Source organism: Rhipicephalus sanguineus, chromosome 7, assembly GCF_013339695.2.
Source record: "Rhipicephalus sanguineus isolate Rsan-2018 chromosome 7, BIME_Rsan_1.4, whole genome shotgun sequence".
Taxonomy (NCBI): Eukaryota; Metazoa; Arthropoda; class Arachnida; order Ixodida; family Ixodidae; genus Rhipicephalus; species Rhipicephalus sanguineus.
This window is the reverse complement of record NC_051182.1, coordinates 160,484,463-160,502,733: the sequence shown is the minus strand read 5'-3', so window position 1 is coordinate 160,502,733 and position 18,271 is coordinate 160,484,463. Positions and strand designations below refer to the sequence as shown.

The 18,271-nt window shown below is 50.3% G+C and overlaps 1 protein-coding gene across 1 annotated transcript in view; it reads right to left on the bottom strand.

Annotated features, from left to right (window-relative positions):
• Window positions 1-293: 293 nt before the first annotated feature.
• The window catches only part of LOC119399218 (uncharacterized), a 100,460-nt gene continuing 82,482 nt past the window's right edge, over window positions 294-18,271 (bottom strand). Inside the window, exons 4-8 of the mRNA XM_049417580.1 lie at window positions 10,173-12,295; window positions 8,747-10,125; window positions 8,569-8,599; window positions 2,712-3,197; window positions 294-2,675 (exon numbers count right to left, since the gene is read on the bottom strand). Coding sequence (XP_049273537.1) covers window positions 1,141-2,675; window positions 2,712-3,197; window positions 8,569-8,599; window positions 8,747-10,125; window positions 10,173-12,295 — 5,554 coding nt within the window. The 3' untranslated portion in view covers window positions 294-1,140. The remainder of the gene's footprint in view (window positions 2,676-2,711; window positions 3,198-8,568; window positions 8,600-8,746; window positions 10,126-10,172; window positions 12,296-18,271) is intronic.

Here is an 18,271-nt window from a genome sequence, read left to right as displayed (position 1 = left end):
CCCTTCAGTGAGGAAAGGCGAGCCTTTTGTGAGAGAAAGCCAACTTCTTTGCATATTTTCCTATGCATTGACGTTAAAGGTGTGTCGTGTTCGAAAATAGCTCGATATAACGGATAATTCGATTTATCCGAGTTCAAAATAGTCGGGTTTGAATGTGCGAATAAAGCGTTAGTGACACAGCAAGTGCGTTTCGATGCTAAACGCATATCTATCGAAATGAAATACAACACCAATAAGGAACACAAGGAGAGACGTCATTCAATTTATAAACAGCGACAAACAAGGAAGCAGTAATGATGATGTATTCCTTTAATGTTCGACAATGATTAACCTAACCACTTCGACGAACCCTTGTTCCGCTTGTCATCAGAACGATGAGCTGGTGAATGCTGCAACACTCTGGACGGACGCCTCCAACCGACGCTGGAGTGGTGCTGCAATACTGTTGCTTGTACCGCCTTTCTTAAATAGTGAGAGACCAGAAGCGAGCCACGTAGTAAAAAAAATAAACTTACGACTTAGAAAAAAAAAAAAACGAAAGAACGCGCACCCGTCCCGCGCGTGGTCCTGAAATGCCCCCAGTGTATCTTACATGGCTTTTTTTTTTTTCTGTCAACTTGCTGTCGGTGTAATGTACTACACGTCAAAGGAAGTGATACCTCCGCCGAGCAAGGTGGCGTGCACGACTACCGTACGCAGCTTGGCCCGGTGGCAATGCGTGGGTCGGTAGAGAAAGATATACAAGAGTAGGTGTGACGAGAGCGTCCATATTGCCGTTACAGGGTTGCCATTCTTTTACCGTTGACGGCACCGAACTACCGGCGGTTCTAAAGCGCAGCGGAGGAAGCCGCGTGTCACGCAAAGCTCTCCTTCCTCTTTCCTCTCTCTGCAGCAGCTTTGTGGTGTAATCTCCATCGTGTAATTTAGTGAGTTCCGAGAAGCCGTGGCTTGGGAGAAAGAAACCCGTCGACAACTGAAAGTGAGAAGTGGGAATGGCAGATGGTGCAGAAAAACACCGCGATGGAATGCTCACCACCTTACGAGCTTAAAGAGGAAACGGCTAACACTTCGCGAATCGCTTAGTGCCCGGCTACCCTCGTATATCTTCCTCCTGGTGCACGTGCTAAAATGTCCTATTCATTAGTCCCACAAGAAACCAGGTCCGGCAACTATGGCAGATTGCATGAAGTCCGGTGGAAGACGCGCCATCATGTCTGGCGACGGCGTCTTGTCGCACTTGAAGTTCTTCCTCTTCCTGCGACAGAAGCCGATCTTGGTGTCGAAGTAGTACTTGTCTGGGCACTTGAACAGCTCGGCCTTCTGGGATTTTCCGCCCGTGCAGCGGTAGAAGTGGACGCAGTCGCCGTCGAACGCGAAGTTGCCGTCCTTGTCGCACAGTATGAGGTCGTCGAGTTTCTTGGCCTGGCGACTGGAAGGCGTCGTCGTCGGCTCCATTGTGCTGGCCGCTGGCGTTGTCGGCGCTTCGGTCGTGGCGGCTGGAGTGGACTCGGCCGTTGTCGGTTGCATGGTGGTAACTGATGTGGTGGCCTCAGGAGACGTCGTTGCTTCAGAGGGGCTCGTTGCTTCTGATGGGGTCGTCGCTTCGGACGGCGTGGTCACCTCTGCAGTTGTAGCTTCTGAGGGAGTCGTGACTTGGGGTGTTGTTTCAGAGGCTGGCGCAGTCGTCTTATCGCAAGGAGCTGTCGTTGCCTCGATTGGTTCGGGTCGAGGCGGAGGTTGCGGCTGTGGTTGTGGTTGTGGCTGTGGTTGCGGCTGTGGTTGCGGTTGCGGTTGCGGCTGCGGCTGTGGTTGCTCGTCACATGGCGGGGCGTCGTGAGGCCAGTTGCAAACACTGTATCGCTCGTCGAACACGAGTCCAGCAGGACAGTCGAAGTGAACAGCTGACAACCTGCCGTCCTGGTAAGTGTCCACGCACCGGTAGAACTTGTGGCAGTCTGCAGGATCCCGTATGAATCCCTCCTTGCTGCATACCGATGAGTCGGCCGGCCGGGGTGGAGGCATCGGATGTGACGGAGGTGGTCGTGGCTGTGGCGGTTGAGGTTGTCCGGGTTGCGGTGGTTGAGGTGGGCCGGGTGGCGGCTGTTGAGGTGGGCCGGGTGGCTGTGGCGGAGAGGGACCGGCAGATGGCTCGCAGCTGCCAGCGGCACTTGGGTCTGAAGGTCCACCGCATGGCGGCGCATCGTGTGGCCAATTGCACACGCTATAACGCTCGTCGAACACAAGACCATCGGGACAGTCAAAGTTGAACACTACGTATCTGGCATTCTGGTAGAAGTCCACGCACCGGTAGAACTTAGTGCAGTCACTTGGGTTTCGGAAGAAGCCGGTTCTGCTACATTGCGGCCTGCAGCTCTCTCCTTGTGGCGGCTGGCTTGGTGGTTGGCCCGGAGGTTGGCTTGGCGGCTGGCTCGGTGGTTGGCTTGGCGGCTGGCTGGGAGGTTGGCTTGGCGGCTGGCTTGGTGGCTGGCTGGGAGGTCGACTTGGCGGCTGGCTTGGAGGCTGGCTGGGAGGTCGACTTGGCGGTTGGCTTGGCGGCTGGCTGGGAGGTCGACTTGGCGGCTGGCTAGGCGGCTGGCTGGGAGGTCGACTTGGCGGCTGGCTTGGCGGTTGGCTGGGAGGTCGACTTGGTGGCTGGCTAGGTGGCTGACTGGGAGGTCGACTGGGAGGACGGCTTGGCGGTTGGCCGGGAGGTCGACTTGGTGGCTGGCTTGGTGGCTGGCTGGGAGGTCGACTGGGAGGACGGCTTGGCGGCTGGCTGGGAGGTCGACTGGGAGGACGGCTTGGCGGCTGGCTGGGAGGACGACTAGGCGGTTGACCTGGTGGCCGGCTTGGCGGTACAGGAGCCGCGCCTACAGTAGGTCCTTGTCCTTGCCCACCTTCACAAGGAGGCGCGTCCTGTGGCCAGTTGCACACACTTATCCTCTCGTCAAAGACCAAGCCAGCTGGACAGTCAAATTCATAAACGACGTAGCCTCGTCCACTTTCCGATTGGTCGACGCACCGGTAGAATCGGTGACAATCCTGAGGATGCCTAAAGAATCCCGAGTCAGGACACGAAAGACCCGATGCTTCAGGGGTCGTAGGCTCTCGAGGCGATGTCACATCAGTGGCTGGCGGCGCTGGACCAGGACCTTGCTGACCACCACCTGGAGGACCTTGTGGCGGCTGTGGGCCTGCTGCATTATTCAAACAGAAGTTGGGTTAGAATATGCCAGAAGTAAAATGAGAAACACACGCTTATGAATACCTATATCGACAAATCATATGTAAGCGAGAAGTTTGTGAATTCAATTTAAGAGTGTAAGTTGTTGAACATAACGTATTCTGGCTGAGATTGCCCTTTCCAGAAATGTTTACGGAAAATTTGTATGTGGTACATCGGTCAGCAAATTCTTGTATTTTTGGCATTCACTGACTTGCCCGTTAGAGTTTCACTTGCATAAAAAAGTCCACTTCTGCAAAGAGCTTGCCGGCCAGCTGAAGTATGTAGGTCGCAGTTTTGCAAAGTATTGGCCTCGAGGCCCACCACTGGAAACGCCGGCGCCACCGTCGGCGTGACGTGCTTGGCAGGATCACGTGGTCTCAGCGGCCGCGTCGGCTGCTTGTGGAGCGCTGCCGCGTGCTTTGAAAATGAGCGGTCTGTTCAAATACGGAAGTTTTCTCCATTTTCTGCTCAATTGAAACCATTTTAATAGAGTGGCTGCCTCCGAAGGCGACGAACATGGGGCTCTACCGCTCGATGCCGCAGTGCCGCGGGCTTACGCAACGGAGCCCAGTGTCAGCCTGCACCGGTAACTGCGGGACAAGAAACTGCGTGAAGCATGGGTTGTAAAGCTAAGAACCGGCAAGTAGCCATCGGCTACGAGTCTTGTATGCAACAAGCACTTCCGCGACGAAGACTTTCGTTACTGCGTCGGGCCTGCGATGTTCGGTGAGTAGCTGACAGCGCGCACTGAGACGATGGCTCACGCGCGCTTCCCGCCGGCAAATGATTCCTATCTGCCACAGGATGGAGAAGGCGCTACCTTTTACCACGTGCGATACCATCTCAGAACCCTCCCGTGCGACCCCTTGATCGTCGGCCCCGTGCTCAGCGTCCACAAAATCGGCTGTAGATGAGCAAGTCATTGTTTAGATACGTTGAATTAAAAAACTCGCAGGGTCTCTTATGCATTCGTTAAAGATGACTAGAAGGCGAAAGCCATCTTCTTCTTGTCAGTCGATGCATTGATTCTCCCGCGCCCTCCTCGAAAAGCGTTCTGCACCGAACGCGATTTTGCACGGCCTCCGTGACCGATCACGGAGGCAATGCAAAGCGACCATGACGTAGAATACGTCATCATGTGACGTCACGTTATGTAACGTCATAATGACGCTACATATTTTGGCGATCTGTGACGTCATGATGACGTCATATGATAACGCCATTACCTATCACGGAGACAATGCAAAGGGACCATGTCGTGTGATTACGTCATCATGTGACATCACGTTATGTCAGCCATGGTGATGTCATAGTGAAGTTGCAAATTTATGAGGTCTGTGACGTCATGATGACGTCATATGTTGACCTCATCACGTGACGATTACTTTTTGCGTCACTCGTCTTGGCGCCGCGACGGTCAATCTTCCCGTTTGAAGATGCATCTGGCTTTCGCCTTCATAAGCTACGCGACGTTTGCTTGTGGACGTACATAGCGAGAGAGTCAAATGCTGCGGCTGTATGCTGCATTTATGTTGGCAATAACATTTTTTCAGTCAAGCTTGCGTTCCCCTGACGCAAACACTATGTCCCACATTTATTTGTGTCAATCTCAAACTGATGTTGGGCCTCTCCAACCCCATGTATTTTCTTGGAGCCTCATTTATTTACGTGGGAAAGATGCCACCCTGTTGGCGTTAAACACGACACTGCTACCAAAATTGCTGGGGTACTCGTCAAATATTTGCTATCTTGTTTTGCGGCTGCTGGTTGCTGCAATAACTTCTATTTTATTCACCGCTATTTCAAGTTCACGTGGGCCCTAGTTCACAGCCGACGTTTGCAGAAGAAGTCCCGCGAACCTTACTGTATTTTCTTTCTTTTCCTTGACGTTGCATGCTACTATACATGCTCGATCTAGACTGCTTCTCCTTCCACCAGCAATCTCGAAGTGCTGAAGCTTTGGTCTATGAACATGTTGATGACAGAGAGCGGCAAGTTCACTCGAATGCAAAGGGAACGATAATTAAGGAGCATTAAAAAAAGGAGTCGCATTTGCTCACGTTTTGTGTGAGCACGATACGAAACGAATGCACTGAATAAAGAAACAGAAGCAGCGGCATTTGCCCGCTGAGAAGGCCAATCAATACGCAGTGCGAGAAAGCTTGTGAAATGACATTGAAACGTACACGAATTTAGACCGAAAAAAAAAAAACTGAATCGTTGGGATGGCACATCACAAAGTTGCCATGCGCACCGAAGCCATATTTGTAACGAAATTGTTCTTGAACTGCACTGATAGCGTCCGCGCAACAGTAGTTGTTTGTGTACTCACAAATTCTCATATTTTGCGGTCTAAAGCTCACAGCGCGGTGCCAAAACGCGCTCGTAGCAAAAGCGAAACCATCAGTACGAGCGTACATGCAGACGCTCATAATGCAGAGGCACCGTCAGTCGTCGCGAACTCGTGCGATCGCTGGCTTGAGGCTGTTTCTGATATGCTCCGTTTGGTTATACGGGCAGTCTACTCTAATGAGATATTTCACATATTTTGCACTCAGCGAGTGACTACCTTTACGCAAGAAGCCGGTTCGGGGGTCTCCAACACGGTGACCGCGTGAAGCAGGTGCTCGGTTTTCTGCAGAGATACAGCGACTGTAGACTATCTTGTGCTTTCTGTTCGTCGAAAATTATTCTTTTGACAGGAAAGAACATATTTCTTTTCGAAAGTACCTGCAGAAATGTCCCGGAGGGCTTTCGCGAGGTTATTTTGTAGAGCGCCGACAGCAAAACCTATGGGGCGCGCGCTGGCGGCATCCTGCCTAGCACGCAATCGAGGCGCGTCCGATAGAGGGCGACTCCGTAACTCTTCGCCGCCAATAGAAAAAACAGGTGAGAAGATAACTACAAGTTAGGTTGTAACAGTGGGAGAGTGCGTTCGAGCGTAGAACGAACGTTATTTGTGCATATTCATTTATATAACGTAGAACCAATTATCACACGAGTGCGACAGTATAGCTAGTACTGTGCTTTCATAGGTATGTTCGTTATTCACAGTCATTTAGCTCAAAGAAATGCGCTACAGCAATGCTGGAAGGTTCAGAAGAAAGGGCAGTTTAATGCTATTTTAAATGCGAAGCATTTCTTAGCGAACCTTTGGCACTTTGAGCGTTTCTATCTATCTATCTATCTATCTATCTATCTATCTATCTATCTATCTATCTATCTATCTATCTATCTATCTATCTATCTATCTATCTATCTATCTATCTATCTATCTATCTATCTATCTATCTATCTATCTATCTATCTATCTATCTATCTATCTATCTATCTATCTATCTATCTATCTATCTATCTATCTATCTATCTATCTATCTATCTATCTATCTATCTAGCCGCCTACGTCTGGTGCTCTCATGATCGCCTTCTTAACTTGGCGTACACCAAAATTTGCATGGGAGGGTAAGAGGATTTGACGAATATGACTGTCGGGTCATAACATTGATAACGTGAAAATCCTGTCGCTTACGTCATCAAACCCTTTCCACTGGACACATGTGGCACATACCCGTTTACCACGGGCCGCGGTGTACGGGTATGCGCCACAGGTGATTGACAGTTTATATCTACCCTGGAACGGCCAGAACAGACATTGGTAGCTTAAATGCGAGAGCGTTAAGAAAAACCAACATCGGCAGCGTTGACCGGACCGAATGGAAAAAATGAAAATTAGGATCCCAGCAGGAATCGAACCCAAGTATTCTGCGTGGAAATCAGGTATTCTACCACAGAGCCACGCCAGGTCCAAAAACTGGTTTGGAAAAACAGCCTACGCAGGCGTAATGTCGGTGCAACGTCAATTGTGGTTGTGGTGCTGGCTATCTAATTTTACAGAAAAGCAATAAATAATTCGTGATAGTCCTATGTGTACTCCTACTATACAGGCATCATATCAGATTAACGTCTGTGGATCCAGTGTTGGCTCCGCTCTTGTAGTAGTCTAATAAACTTTCCATTTGTATTCCTATGATTCAGCAAGCTATATTGAAGGATTGCTCGACCCCGGAGGAATACATGAATGAAAGTTACGTATGATACCCACATCACCGCGCCGTAAAGTGCACATAGTCCGCCAGAACGACGCAGTGTCCCCTTCATTTCTTACGAGGCTGGGCGATGGCCTCATGCTGACCGAGGATGATGCCAGATCGACTGGCAGCCGCTTTGTAGACTAGGCTACGTAGGCCACATACGCCCAGGTAGTCTACGAATACGACAAGCGCCATGCACTGATGTTGGCCTAACTAGCACTATCCTGGCCTACCAGCCTCGACGGCCTATACCTCACCAACGCGAAGGGTGGCTTTAGGTTCCGACATGTCGCCGGCTCTATCGACAGACAATTTGTCGACAAAATGACCGAGGCATCCACACATTCCAACAGCTATACTACACCACATACCTAACTACATATGGACCCTTCGTCACCGCGATCACGACCGGATCCTATAACAAGTCATGACCAGCTGCTGTTGCTCACTGATCACGGAGATAATGACCTTGTTCAAGAACTGTCAAACGTGCGTGCGTTCTCCATCATAAGGGACAAGTATAAGCACTACATATCAGCTTACCGCTTCTTGTGGTAATAATACCCACGTTTCCGTTGGCAGCGTTACCCAACCGTAAACAACTGGTTATATAACACATATGCGGCTCTTGAACATATATATGTGCGTATGAAATTCATACAGATCTTTAGCGTCATTGTGTAACTTGTTGCTTAATTTTAAAAAAATACGCCACAGTCACCTTCCCGCCGCATGCTTCGCATAACACCGACTCCCACGGTACGTGGGATCTGCCGAATTTTTATTTCTTTAATTACAGTTTTGACAAAGCGAAGTTCTTGTTTTGCTTAAGCGTTGGATAGAGCGTAAAATAAAATGTAACCACAAGGCAGATGGTTTAAACCTAAAAAGTGACATCCTATCTTGTCACTTGAGGTCCTCAACAAAAAAATAATTGCTATCCTAACAAGTTATCTGACTGAATTCACGTTTGCTGGCGCGACAAACCACACACTTAAGGGCGTTTAAACGCCCCATATTCAGGTTGCCTAGTGATTGTTCCTTTAGCGGTCTCTCACCAGTGTGTTTTCGCGCTACTAAACGCGAATTTCTACAAAAAGCAACTAACTTAATTTATTACCTTTACTGCCAAGAGTCCTGAATTTTCTACTGTATTTTGTCAAGCATACGCTTCGTTAACCGTGAGCGCTTTTTTCTATCGTCTCTCCATTTTCTTGCTCATTATTGTGATTGTTCAGCGCATTACATTACCAATTTCATTGCATTGCAGGTCATCAGACAGCTGTAAGATTAAAATACTTATAAAAAAGTGATACAACTTCAGGTCATTCACGCGTCAGTAACTATAAGCAATTTTCTACTGAAGTTCTGCGAGCAATGCATTCTTTAGTTTCATGCGAATATCAACAAACAATGTTAACTAAAATACCTGGTGGCGGTGGTGGTCCTTGAGGTGGCTGGCCCTGACCTGGTTGCCCCTGACCTGGTGGACCCTGACCTGGTTGTGGACGGGCGCCTGGTCGCAAGGCGCGGACTGGTCGGGCCAATTGCATACGCTGTACCTCTCGTCGAACACAGTTCCCTCGGGACAATCGAAACGATACACAACGTAATTTCGTCCTGTCATGTAAAAGTCGACGCAGCGGTAAAACTTTGTGCAGTCATTCGGGTCCCTGAAGAATCCTGTTCTTGGGCAGCTCAGTTCCGAAGACTGACCACTGGGATCTCTCACGTTGGGCGTACCACCAGGAACAGAACCAGGCTGTGAAGGGGCTTGGGTCGGACCACCTTCGCCGGTACCTGGACTTCCAGGACCAGCGGTACCAGGGCCCGTCGGCGTCGTTTCAGATGAAGGTGGCCCGATGGGAGTGCTTTGTGGTGTCGATGGCAGTGCGCCAGTTTCAGTGGTCACCGAAGGAGTTGTTCCTGTGCTGTCAGTTGGCGTACCTGTCATTCCTGTTGGAGTACTTTCTGTTCCATCGGTTGGCGTGCCTGTTGTCCCTGTCGGAGTAGTAACCGTGACGTCGCTAGGAGTACTGGCAGTACCTGGTACTGTAGGAGTGCTTTCAGTCATGGGGCCAGTAGTCCCCGGAAAGGTGCTGCCCGTTGGGACGCTTGGTGCTTGAGGTGTGCTTGGCTGCGATGCCGGTGGCTGAGGTGGCATTCCAGTGGGTGGCGGCGTCTGCGGTGGTCCGGGAGGACGTGGCGCAGGCTGTCCGGGACTAGGCTTGAGGTCTTCCGCCACCACCAGGAGCAGGCATGCCGAGCGGCGGCCTTTGGTCGCAAGGTGGTGCGGCATCGGCCCAGTTGCAGGTACTGTACCGCTCATCGAATACGAGACCTTCGGGACAGTTAAATTCATATGCCACAAAACCGTTCCCAGTGTCAACGCAGCGGTAAAACCGATAGCAGCTGTCAGGATGCCGGAAGAATCCTTCTTGAGGACATGGGAGCCTGCCGGGTCCTCCTGGTTGACTTGGTCCAGGGGAGCCTTGTCCTGGCTGGCCTGGCTGCCCTTGTCCAGGTTGCGCAGGTCTTGGTTGGCTAGGTGGTCCCTGACCTGGAAAGCCTGGCTGACCTGGTTGTCCTTGCCCAGGTGGTGGAGCGGGCACAGGCTGCCCTGGTCTCCCTGGTTGTCCCGGTTGCCCTTGACCTGGACGACCTGGTCTTGGTTGGCCTGGCAATCGGTCTGGCCGACCTGGTTGTCCTGGCTGACCTGGTTGCCCCTGTCCTGGCTGCGTCGGGCCTTGTCCTGGTTGGCCTGGAGCTCCGGGCTGCCCTGGTCCCACAGGAGGCCCACCTGGCTGACTAGGGGCAGGTGGCGTTTGGCCTATGGTAGGTGGTGCCGCGCCATCACATGGTGGCGCAGTCAGATGGCCAGTTACATGTACTGTAACGTTCGTCGAACACAAGCCCCTCTGGACAATTAAATTCATAGATTACAAAATTGCCTTCGCTGGTACCGCTCACGCAACGATAAAATCGATAACAGCTTTGAGGATGTCTGAAAAAGCCCTCCTGTGGACACGATGGTCGTTGCTCGCGGCCACCTTCATCTCCTGGTGGGCCACTGGGCTGTCTTCCTTGCCCTGGGGTGCCACCCGGACCTGGCCGACTTGGTTGACCTCCTGGTTGTGCTGGCACTGGCTGCCCTGGCAGAGGTGGTTGCCCTGGTTGCACCGGTCTCGTATCACCTGGCTGGCCTGGAACACCACCTGTTCCTGGCCTTCCTGGTTGACCCGGCGTACCTCCCGTTCCTGGTTGTCCCGGCGTGCCACCCGTTCCTGGCGTTCCTGGTAGACCTGGCGTACCACCTATTCCTGGCGCTCCTGGTTGGCCCGGCGTACCACCCGTTCCTGGCGTGCCTGGTTGACCTGGCGTACCGCCCGTTCCTGGCGTGCCTGGTTGTCCCGGCGTACCACCCGTTCCTGGCGTGCCTGGCTGGCCCGGCCTACCACCCGTTCCTGGTTGGCCCGGCCTACCTCCCGTCCCTGGTTGTCCTGGCCTACCTCCCGTTCCTGGCCTGCCTGGTCGAACCGGTGTGCCACCCGTTCCAGGCGTTCCTGGTCGGCCGGGTGTACCACCTGTTCCAGGCGTTCCTGGTCGGCCGGGTGTACCATCCGTTCCCGGTCGTCCCGGTGTGCCACCTGTACCAGGCGATCCTGGTCGACCGGGTGTACCACCCGTTCCCGGCGTTCCTGGTCGTCCCGGTGTGCCACCTGTACCAGGCGTTCCTGGTCGACCGGGTGTACCACCCGTTCCCGGCCTCCCTGGTCGACCGGGTGTACCACCCGTTCCCGGCGTCCCTGGTCGACCGGGTGTACCACCCGCTCCCGGCGTCCCTGGTCGGGCCGGTGCACTACCAGTTCCTGGTCTGCCTCCTTGTCCTGGTGATCCTCCTTGCCCGCCTTGTCCTGGTTGTACGATTTGGGAGGCGTGACTTTCTTCACAGGGGGGTGCTTGATATGGCCAGTTGCATACACTGTACCTCTCGTCAAACACGAGTCCCTCAGGGCAGTCAAATTCGTAGACGTAAAAGCCTCCCGCACCTTCTCGCCTCACGCACCGGTAAAATCTGTAACAGTTCTGGGGGTTGCGGTAAAAGCCTTCCTTTGGACACGGTAAGTTTTGGTTTGAAGGAGTTCCTTGACCGGATGCTGGACCACCTTGTTGACCTGTGGTCGTTTCGTTGTCGCATGGTCTCGTGTCGGCAGGTCTGGTTCCACCTGGTCTCGTATCACCTGGCAGCGGTCGACCCTGTCCGCTTCCCCCAGGTTGCTGGCTACTTCCAGGACGCTGCGGCCACCCCTGCGGCTGTTGCGGGGGCGTTGCTCCGGGCTGACCGCCTCCAGCACCCTGTTGTGGCCATCCCTGTGGTTGTTCAGGGAATGTCGGTTGCTCGGATGGGCCGGGCGCCGCGTTCTTGCACCGTCCTTCCACGGCGTATGGGTAATTGCACGTGCCTTGCGCTTCGTCCCACACTAGCGACTCTCCGCAGCTGAAGACGTACACGACGTAGGAGCCAGCGCCGCTGGAGACGCACCTGTAGAACTTGTTGCAATCGTCCGGGTGCCCAAAGAAGCCTTCTCTGGTGCATTGAGGTGTTCCCTGGTTCCCTCCCTGACCACTCCACGAACCCTGTGGCTGGTTTTGGGTGTGACCGTGATTGACTGACTCCTGACCCTGGACTTGGGACCAACCGCCGCTTTCCTGCGGAGCCTGCTCCACGTTCTGGTGAGTGTCTCCCCATTGACTGCTCCCGGGACCAGCACCGGCCTGTGACCAGCCCGAAGAGCCCAAAGGAGGGTTGCTCTGGCTCCAGCTATTATTCTGCCGTTGGTTCGAGATACACTCGGATTCACTGTACTCGGCGTAGTTGCAGGTGCCGGTGGCTTCATCGTAGACGAGCGTCTCAGGGCAATTGAACTCGTAGATGCTGTAGAACGAGTCCTGCTCGTACCGCACGCATCGGTAGAACCTGCGAGAACGAAGACGATTCACCTTAAAACCGTGCCCCAAGACAATACCATCATCGGCATTCTTAAAGCAAGCACAGATGTGCAAGTAATAGAGGCGAGTGTTGGGCTGGTTGCTACGAATTGATTGGATACATATTTAATTAGCGAAAAAGGACAAAGGACAAGGTGAAGGAAACAGACAGGTGTACTCAGAAAAAAGAAATTGCAGCCACATTATACAACCCTGAAAAGCTCGACAAGAACGCAACAGGATTATAAGCAACGGGATCCGATATTCTAGATTATGCGTTCCGTCTTTCCACTTTTTCCTTTCCTCACTCTTAACCCTTTGTAAGTTTGCCTGTATTTTTGACAGGTTGATGTAAAAACCGTCAGTGGTATATTGATATAAACTACAAAGAAATACCATAAAACAAATTTCATCAAAATCAAGCCAGTAGTTTACTGAAAAAAAGTGGGACATATACAGGGTACTTTAAAAGGGTGTAAATTTGAGCTTGTTGGCTTGGCTTCATAGCAGGGAACAGCGCAGAAACACGAGACAAGAGAGGTGACAGGACTTGGCTGCAGCTAAACACCCTGTAGCTGCAGCTAAACACCCTGTTTTAGCTGCAGCTAAACACCCTGTATATCATAGCAGGGAACAGCGCAGAAACACGAGACAAGAGAGGTGACAGGAGCGCCAAGAGCTAAAGCACCAAGCAATAAAAAATTAAGCATAGGCGCTACGCGTTTCCAATTAGCGCAGTATTGTTCTGAGCCATATAGAGCACGCCAGAATATTTTTTTCCAATCCGCCAAGCTCGGAAATTAACCAAGATTGCTTAATGAACTTTTCAAATAACTCTAGAGAAAGGTTTACAAAACAAGAGTTGTAGCGCTTGTTCAGAAACATCGAATTTTTCAGTCTATGTAAAGATACCGCCCCTGCTTATTTTTTTCTGTCCTTTTTTTAAAGCGCGCGAATTTTAAAAAAGACCACATGACTGCTGCCAACCTCGCGGCGCTTTTAGTGCCCTCAAATATAAGTGGAACGAATTACCAAACGCTTCTTCGCGCACGCAGATCGATGGAACAGGTTATCGGTGACTGCGATGGACGTTTAGCGACAAAATGACCATACCGTTTCAACAACAACAACAAAAAATTCTTCAACGAAAAAGCTGCAGGCACGGAGCAAATGCTGCATGAGACCGTAAGCAGCATTTGATGCAGCGTAGGCATTTTAACACGAAAGTGTTTTATGCCGGGGTCCACCAAGACTTCAGTGACGTATTTCCGTCACGGAAATGACGTCGAAAAAAGGTACGCGAATAGATCGCAAAGAAAGAAAGTTTCCGTCACCGGGCATCGAACCCACGACTGCTCGATCGGCAACAACAGATGCCGGGCACGCTATCCACTGCGCCACGGTCACAGACTCTAGAGGCTTTACAAACGCGCCTTTTATATCTACCACTCTCCCGGTCGGCGGGGTGGTGTTGCCCTGTGGGAGCGGTAAGGTAAAGTAATTCGTCACTACTATGGCTTCCGCGATTAGCACCAGCAACGCGTTACACGTCCGTCCCATTCGGCGCGTTTTCAATAAATTTCAATTTTGTCAATGCCTTAACACACCGCGAGGTGGCGACATTGGCCCAAACGTGGTAAAAGCGTTGGCCTCGCTCATAGCATCACGCTAATTCAAACCAAAAAATTCACAGCATATCCACGGCGTGAATGATGATGAGTGGGCGAAGCTGCGGAGGTTCATCGGTAAACCGTGAATCTTCCGTGAATTCCTCCCAGTACATAATCACCGACGTGAGATCGGGCGCATTTATACTAAAGGTTCGATGAGAGTTATGACGACTTGCAGCTCACTTTAATTTTACATGTACGCTGTGAATTTTCATTGTTTAGAAAACCATTGCTTTAGAAAACATCTGGCGTCTTTTCGTTTTGCTTTAGAAACATCTGGCGTCTTTTCGTTTTGCTTTTAGAAAACATCTGGCGTCTTTCGTTGGTTTATTTCAACAATCAACGGCGTTTTGAACAAAATTTTTATTGTTTAATCACGCACAGGAGAAATCTCACCAGGCACTACCTTGGAGGTAAACAATGGCTGCTAATGGGAATGAGAGACAGAAGAAGTCGGCTTTTAGCTAACACTTACACTTCTACTAACGTTTCCTACTGGAACATGCCAATGGCTGCTAATGGGGAATGAGAGACAGAAGAATTCGGCTTTTAGTTAACGCGCACGCTGCGAATTTTTTATTGTTCAACAACGCACAGGAGAAATCTCCCACCGGCACCACCTTGGAGGTCAAGATCTGGTACTAGCGTTAAGACTGGTTACGCACTACGACGGGGACGAACGGGTGCCGCTTTAAAGAGCTTCGCCCCTAAAGTAGCTCTGCGACGCGCGCCTGCCACACCTGGCTGTAACACCGCGTTCCCCGCTGGCGCGCTCGCCCCGACAAAAGTCGCGGCCGGGCTACCGGGGCGGCACGACGCGCTTTGCGTTTCTCTCTAGTCCGTCCATGGTGTTCAATCACATTTTAACATGCCGCGGGATGGCGACCAAGTTCTGCGTCCAATATGCGACGCTCTTCTGGCTATTACACCTCCTTCTTTGCTTACGCTTTCACCGCTAACTACTACAGCTACCACAAGGGTTTATTTAATCATTTAACATGGACGTTAGTCGTCGGGATGGAGATGTGCCACCTATCATCAAAGTTGGTGCATACACGTTAAACGGTGCCATTAGCTGCCGGACATCAATATACATTTTAGAAGATCGCCTTATATCAATGTACAATAAACATTCAGTTACTTCTGTAAGGGAACGCTTTACTTTCGTGTTATTCAGATTCCTATGACGGAGGAATCAACCATGTTTTTTTGCTTTTCTTTTCGCACCAGTGAATAAACACATTGGAAGGGTCGAGGGAGACAGCGGGATAAAGGACCGAGATAAACGATTCACTCACACTTAGCGGCCGCTCTCTCATAGATTTTTTTTTTCTTTGGACGACACGCCCCTATCATCATTTAGCGTCCATCCCAGTCACCGGTAGCATGTTCAATCGACCTTCGTGCGCGGAGCAGCCTTTGATAATTCGTTCCAATTTACATTCGAGGGCACTAAAAGCGCCGCTCGTTAGGCGGCAGTCACGTGGTATTTTTAAAAATTCGCGCGCTTTAAAGAAAGGCCGGAAAAAGATTAAGAAGTGGAGTTAGCATAGATTGAAAATTTCCATGTTTCTCAACAAGCGCTACTACTTTTGCATTGAAGATTTTGCTCTAGAGCTACTATTTAAAAAGTTCATTAAGCAATATTTTTAATTAGCGAGCTTGGCGGATTGAAAAAAATATTCTGAAGCGCTCTATATCGCTCAGGACAATACTGCGCTAATTGCAGACGCGTAGCACCTATGATAATTTTTTCATTTTTTAATACTCGGTGCTTTTTAGCTGAAACACCCTGTATGTCCCACTGACTCATAAGAGTGTTTTCAAAAAGTGGGAAAACATTGTCCCACTGTCTCATGAAGGCACCATCTCGCGATTTCATTTACGGGTATTTGGGATGGAAACGGCCGAAGCTAGTGGCACAGGGTATCACTTCTCAAGTTGTGCTAAGGAAAGTTGTGCGGACCTCATTTCCAGCAGTCGAACACCGCCTGCACCTGCGCCTCTTGTGAGCCTTCATAGCGCCGTTGTCTGTTCCTGTAAAGCTTACTTCACCGCATGCACCAACCATTTTTTTTTTTGTCCATTTGCATGTCCTAGCTTTGGCTGTCGAACTTTTCGAGTACGGCTGTTGTCCCTGGATATGTGCATACTTTTTAAGTGTTATGATATCAAGAGCTTCCGCTATGGAAGTGCGTGCCGGTTGCTCTGCTCCAAGTCAGTCGAGCGGTGTACTCTGGTGCGTTTATTTTTGTACGCCTGTTAACTATGTTTGTTACGTCGCATCATCTTTTAAAAGTCGTATAAGCTTCTTTTAGAGTCTCTCTTGCTGTTTCTCATTAATAAACAATGTGTAGATAACAACACAAATAATTTTTGTTAACTTTATGGTCACCCTAAAAAATTACAATATATTTTTTAACTAGATTCGCCCGAAGAAGTTAAATCAGCAATAGAGAATTTGAGCATTGGGGACCCAAGACACTGGGCCCCCAAGCTGCGTTGGGTAGGCTGCTGTTGCGTTCGGAGGATCAGCAGAGTTTGAGAATTGAGTCAAACGCAGGCGGCGTAGGGTCACACTCACGGGGCGCCACATATGGCGAAATTAAAATTATGCGAGACGCAGGCCAAACTGAGTCGTGGCCCACGCTGCGTCTGTGTCGTTTCGCTGGATGACACAAGACGTCTTGGGGACGCACGCTACTTTTCTATTTTAGGGTATGGGTCAACGCGACTGCAAGAGCGGCTTGGATTCTGCGCATGCGCGCTGGCGGCTTGCAAATTTCTTGGGTCCCGAATTCTCCAACACTAATAACAAATCGACCCTGGGGCCTAGTGTGTTTAGAAAAATTTATTATCACAGACGCTTCACATCAATAACAATTCAACGTAACATTTGCTTGCTAGACATACGTTTACGAGAATGACAAAACAAACTTCAGTTACATGGAACAAAACACGAATTGACGAAGGCAACACGTACAATCGATGTTTCACATATATATAAACACACACAAATTTGTCACAAAAGGATGGATATACATATGTACATTAGACTTTCAAAAGGGTTTCTTACTTGACGTTAAGCAGCGCACCCCTACTTCAGGTTGGTGCCTTTCCCATACAGGCACCTGTTCGTGTCGCTAGTTTTCGATCAAGAACATGAGCTTCCTGGCAAACTTCAGCAAAAATTACGACTTGACTTCTCCGCCAAACGCAACACTTTAACAAGGAACGACGAATTGAAAATGCAAAATATGCGACTATTTGCATTAGCAGCGAGAAAGTACTTATAGTTAGAGCGGAAATAACTACGAACAGCTGTCTTTCACCGATTAGAGTTACTGTAGAAATGTAGTTCGTTGGGCTAGTTCAGCGGTCTCAAACTCACCTCAGTTATACTCGCGGACAACTTTTCTTGGCAATGAAGCGAAGGCTACAGAGCCACAATGCACGTATCCTACCGCTAATGAATGTAGTCCCACAATTACGTCCGTATTTTCTGCGTGATATATATAAAATTGTCCTTCATTTTCTACATGTAGCTTTTTGGGACGGAGCGCAGCGCACACAAGCGAGATATTTGTATTTCTTTTACTTTATACGTTGTCACTTTGCGTTTTTGCGTGCGTGAAAAAGTCGCGCCTTTTACCCGTACCTTAGAGGCTAAGCAGCGTTTGCGTCGAAATGCAACGCTAGCCATCACACTCCACGGCGTTACGAGACGCGCGCCAAACCGGACTACTTCGCGTAGCAGTACATGTGCAGACGCTCCGCCCCCGTATATTTCCCTTCATTGCCACAGAAAGTTGTCCCCGAGTATAGCAAGCCGCAGTCACGGAAGTTTACTCCCGCAAGGGCCGGGACAGTGAATGCGGTAAAGGGGGGGGGGGTAGTTTCTACAGAATGTTAGCTTAAGGGAATAGGGGATTTCTGGGGGGAGATTTGGCCCCAGGATTCCAACAACATATCAATACCGATCATCAAGATGACTAAGCTCTGGATATGCCGATTCTGAAATATAGAGGTTTGTTTCCGGGTTATGTATCAATACATGGTGATCCCGCAGGGGGTGCCTCACAAAAAAAAAAAAAGAAAAAAGAAAAAAAGCTTTAGACCAGTCATGCATGTGCAGCTCATAAACATGCTTATTAAGGAAATAAGAAACATAGGACGAAGACAGTCATGTGCGGGCCGGGCCGTTAGCGAGAGGCCCGCGGGCCGCGTGTCTCAGACCTCTGGGCTAGTTGGTCACACACTTGTAAAAAAGAGAAAAACAGAGCAAATGGCGACGA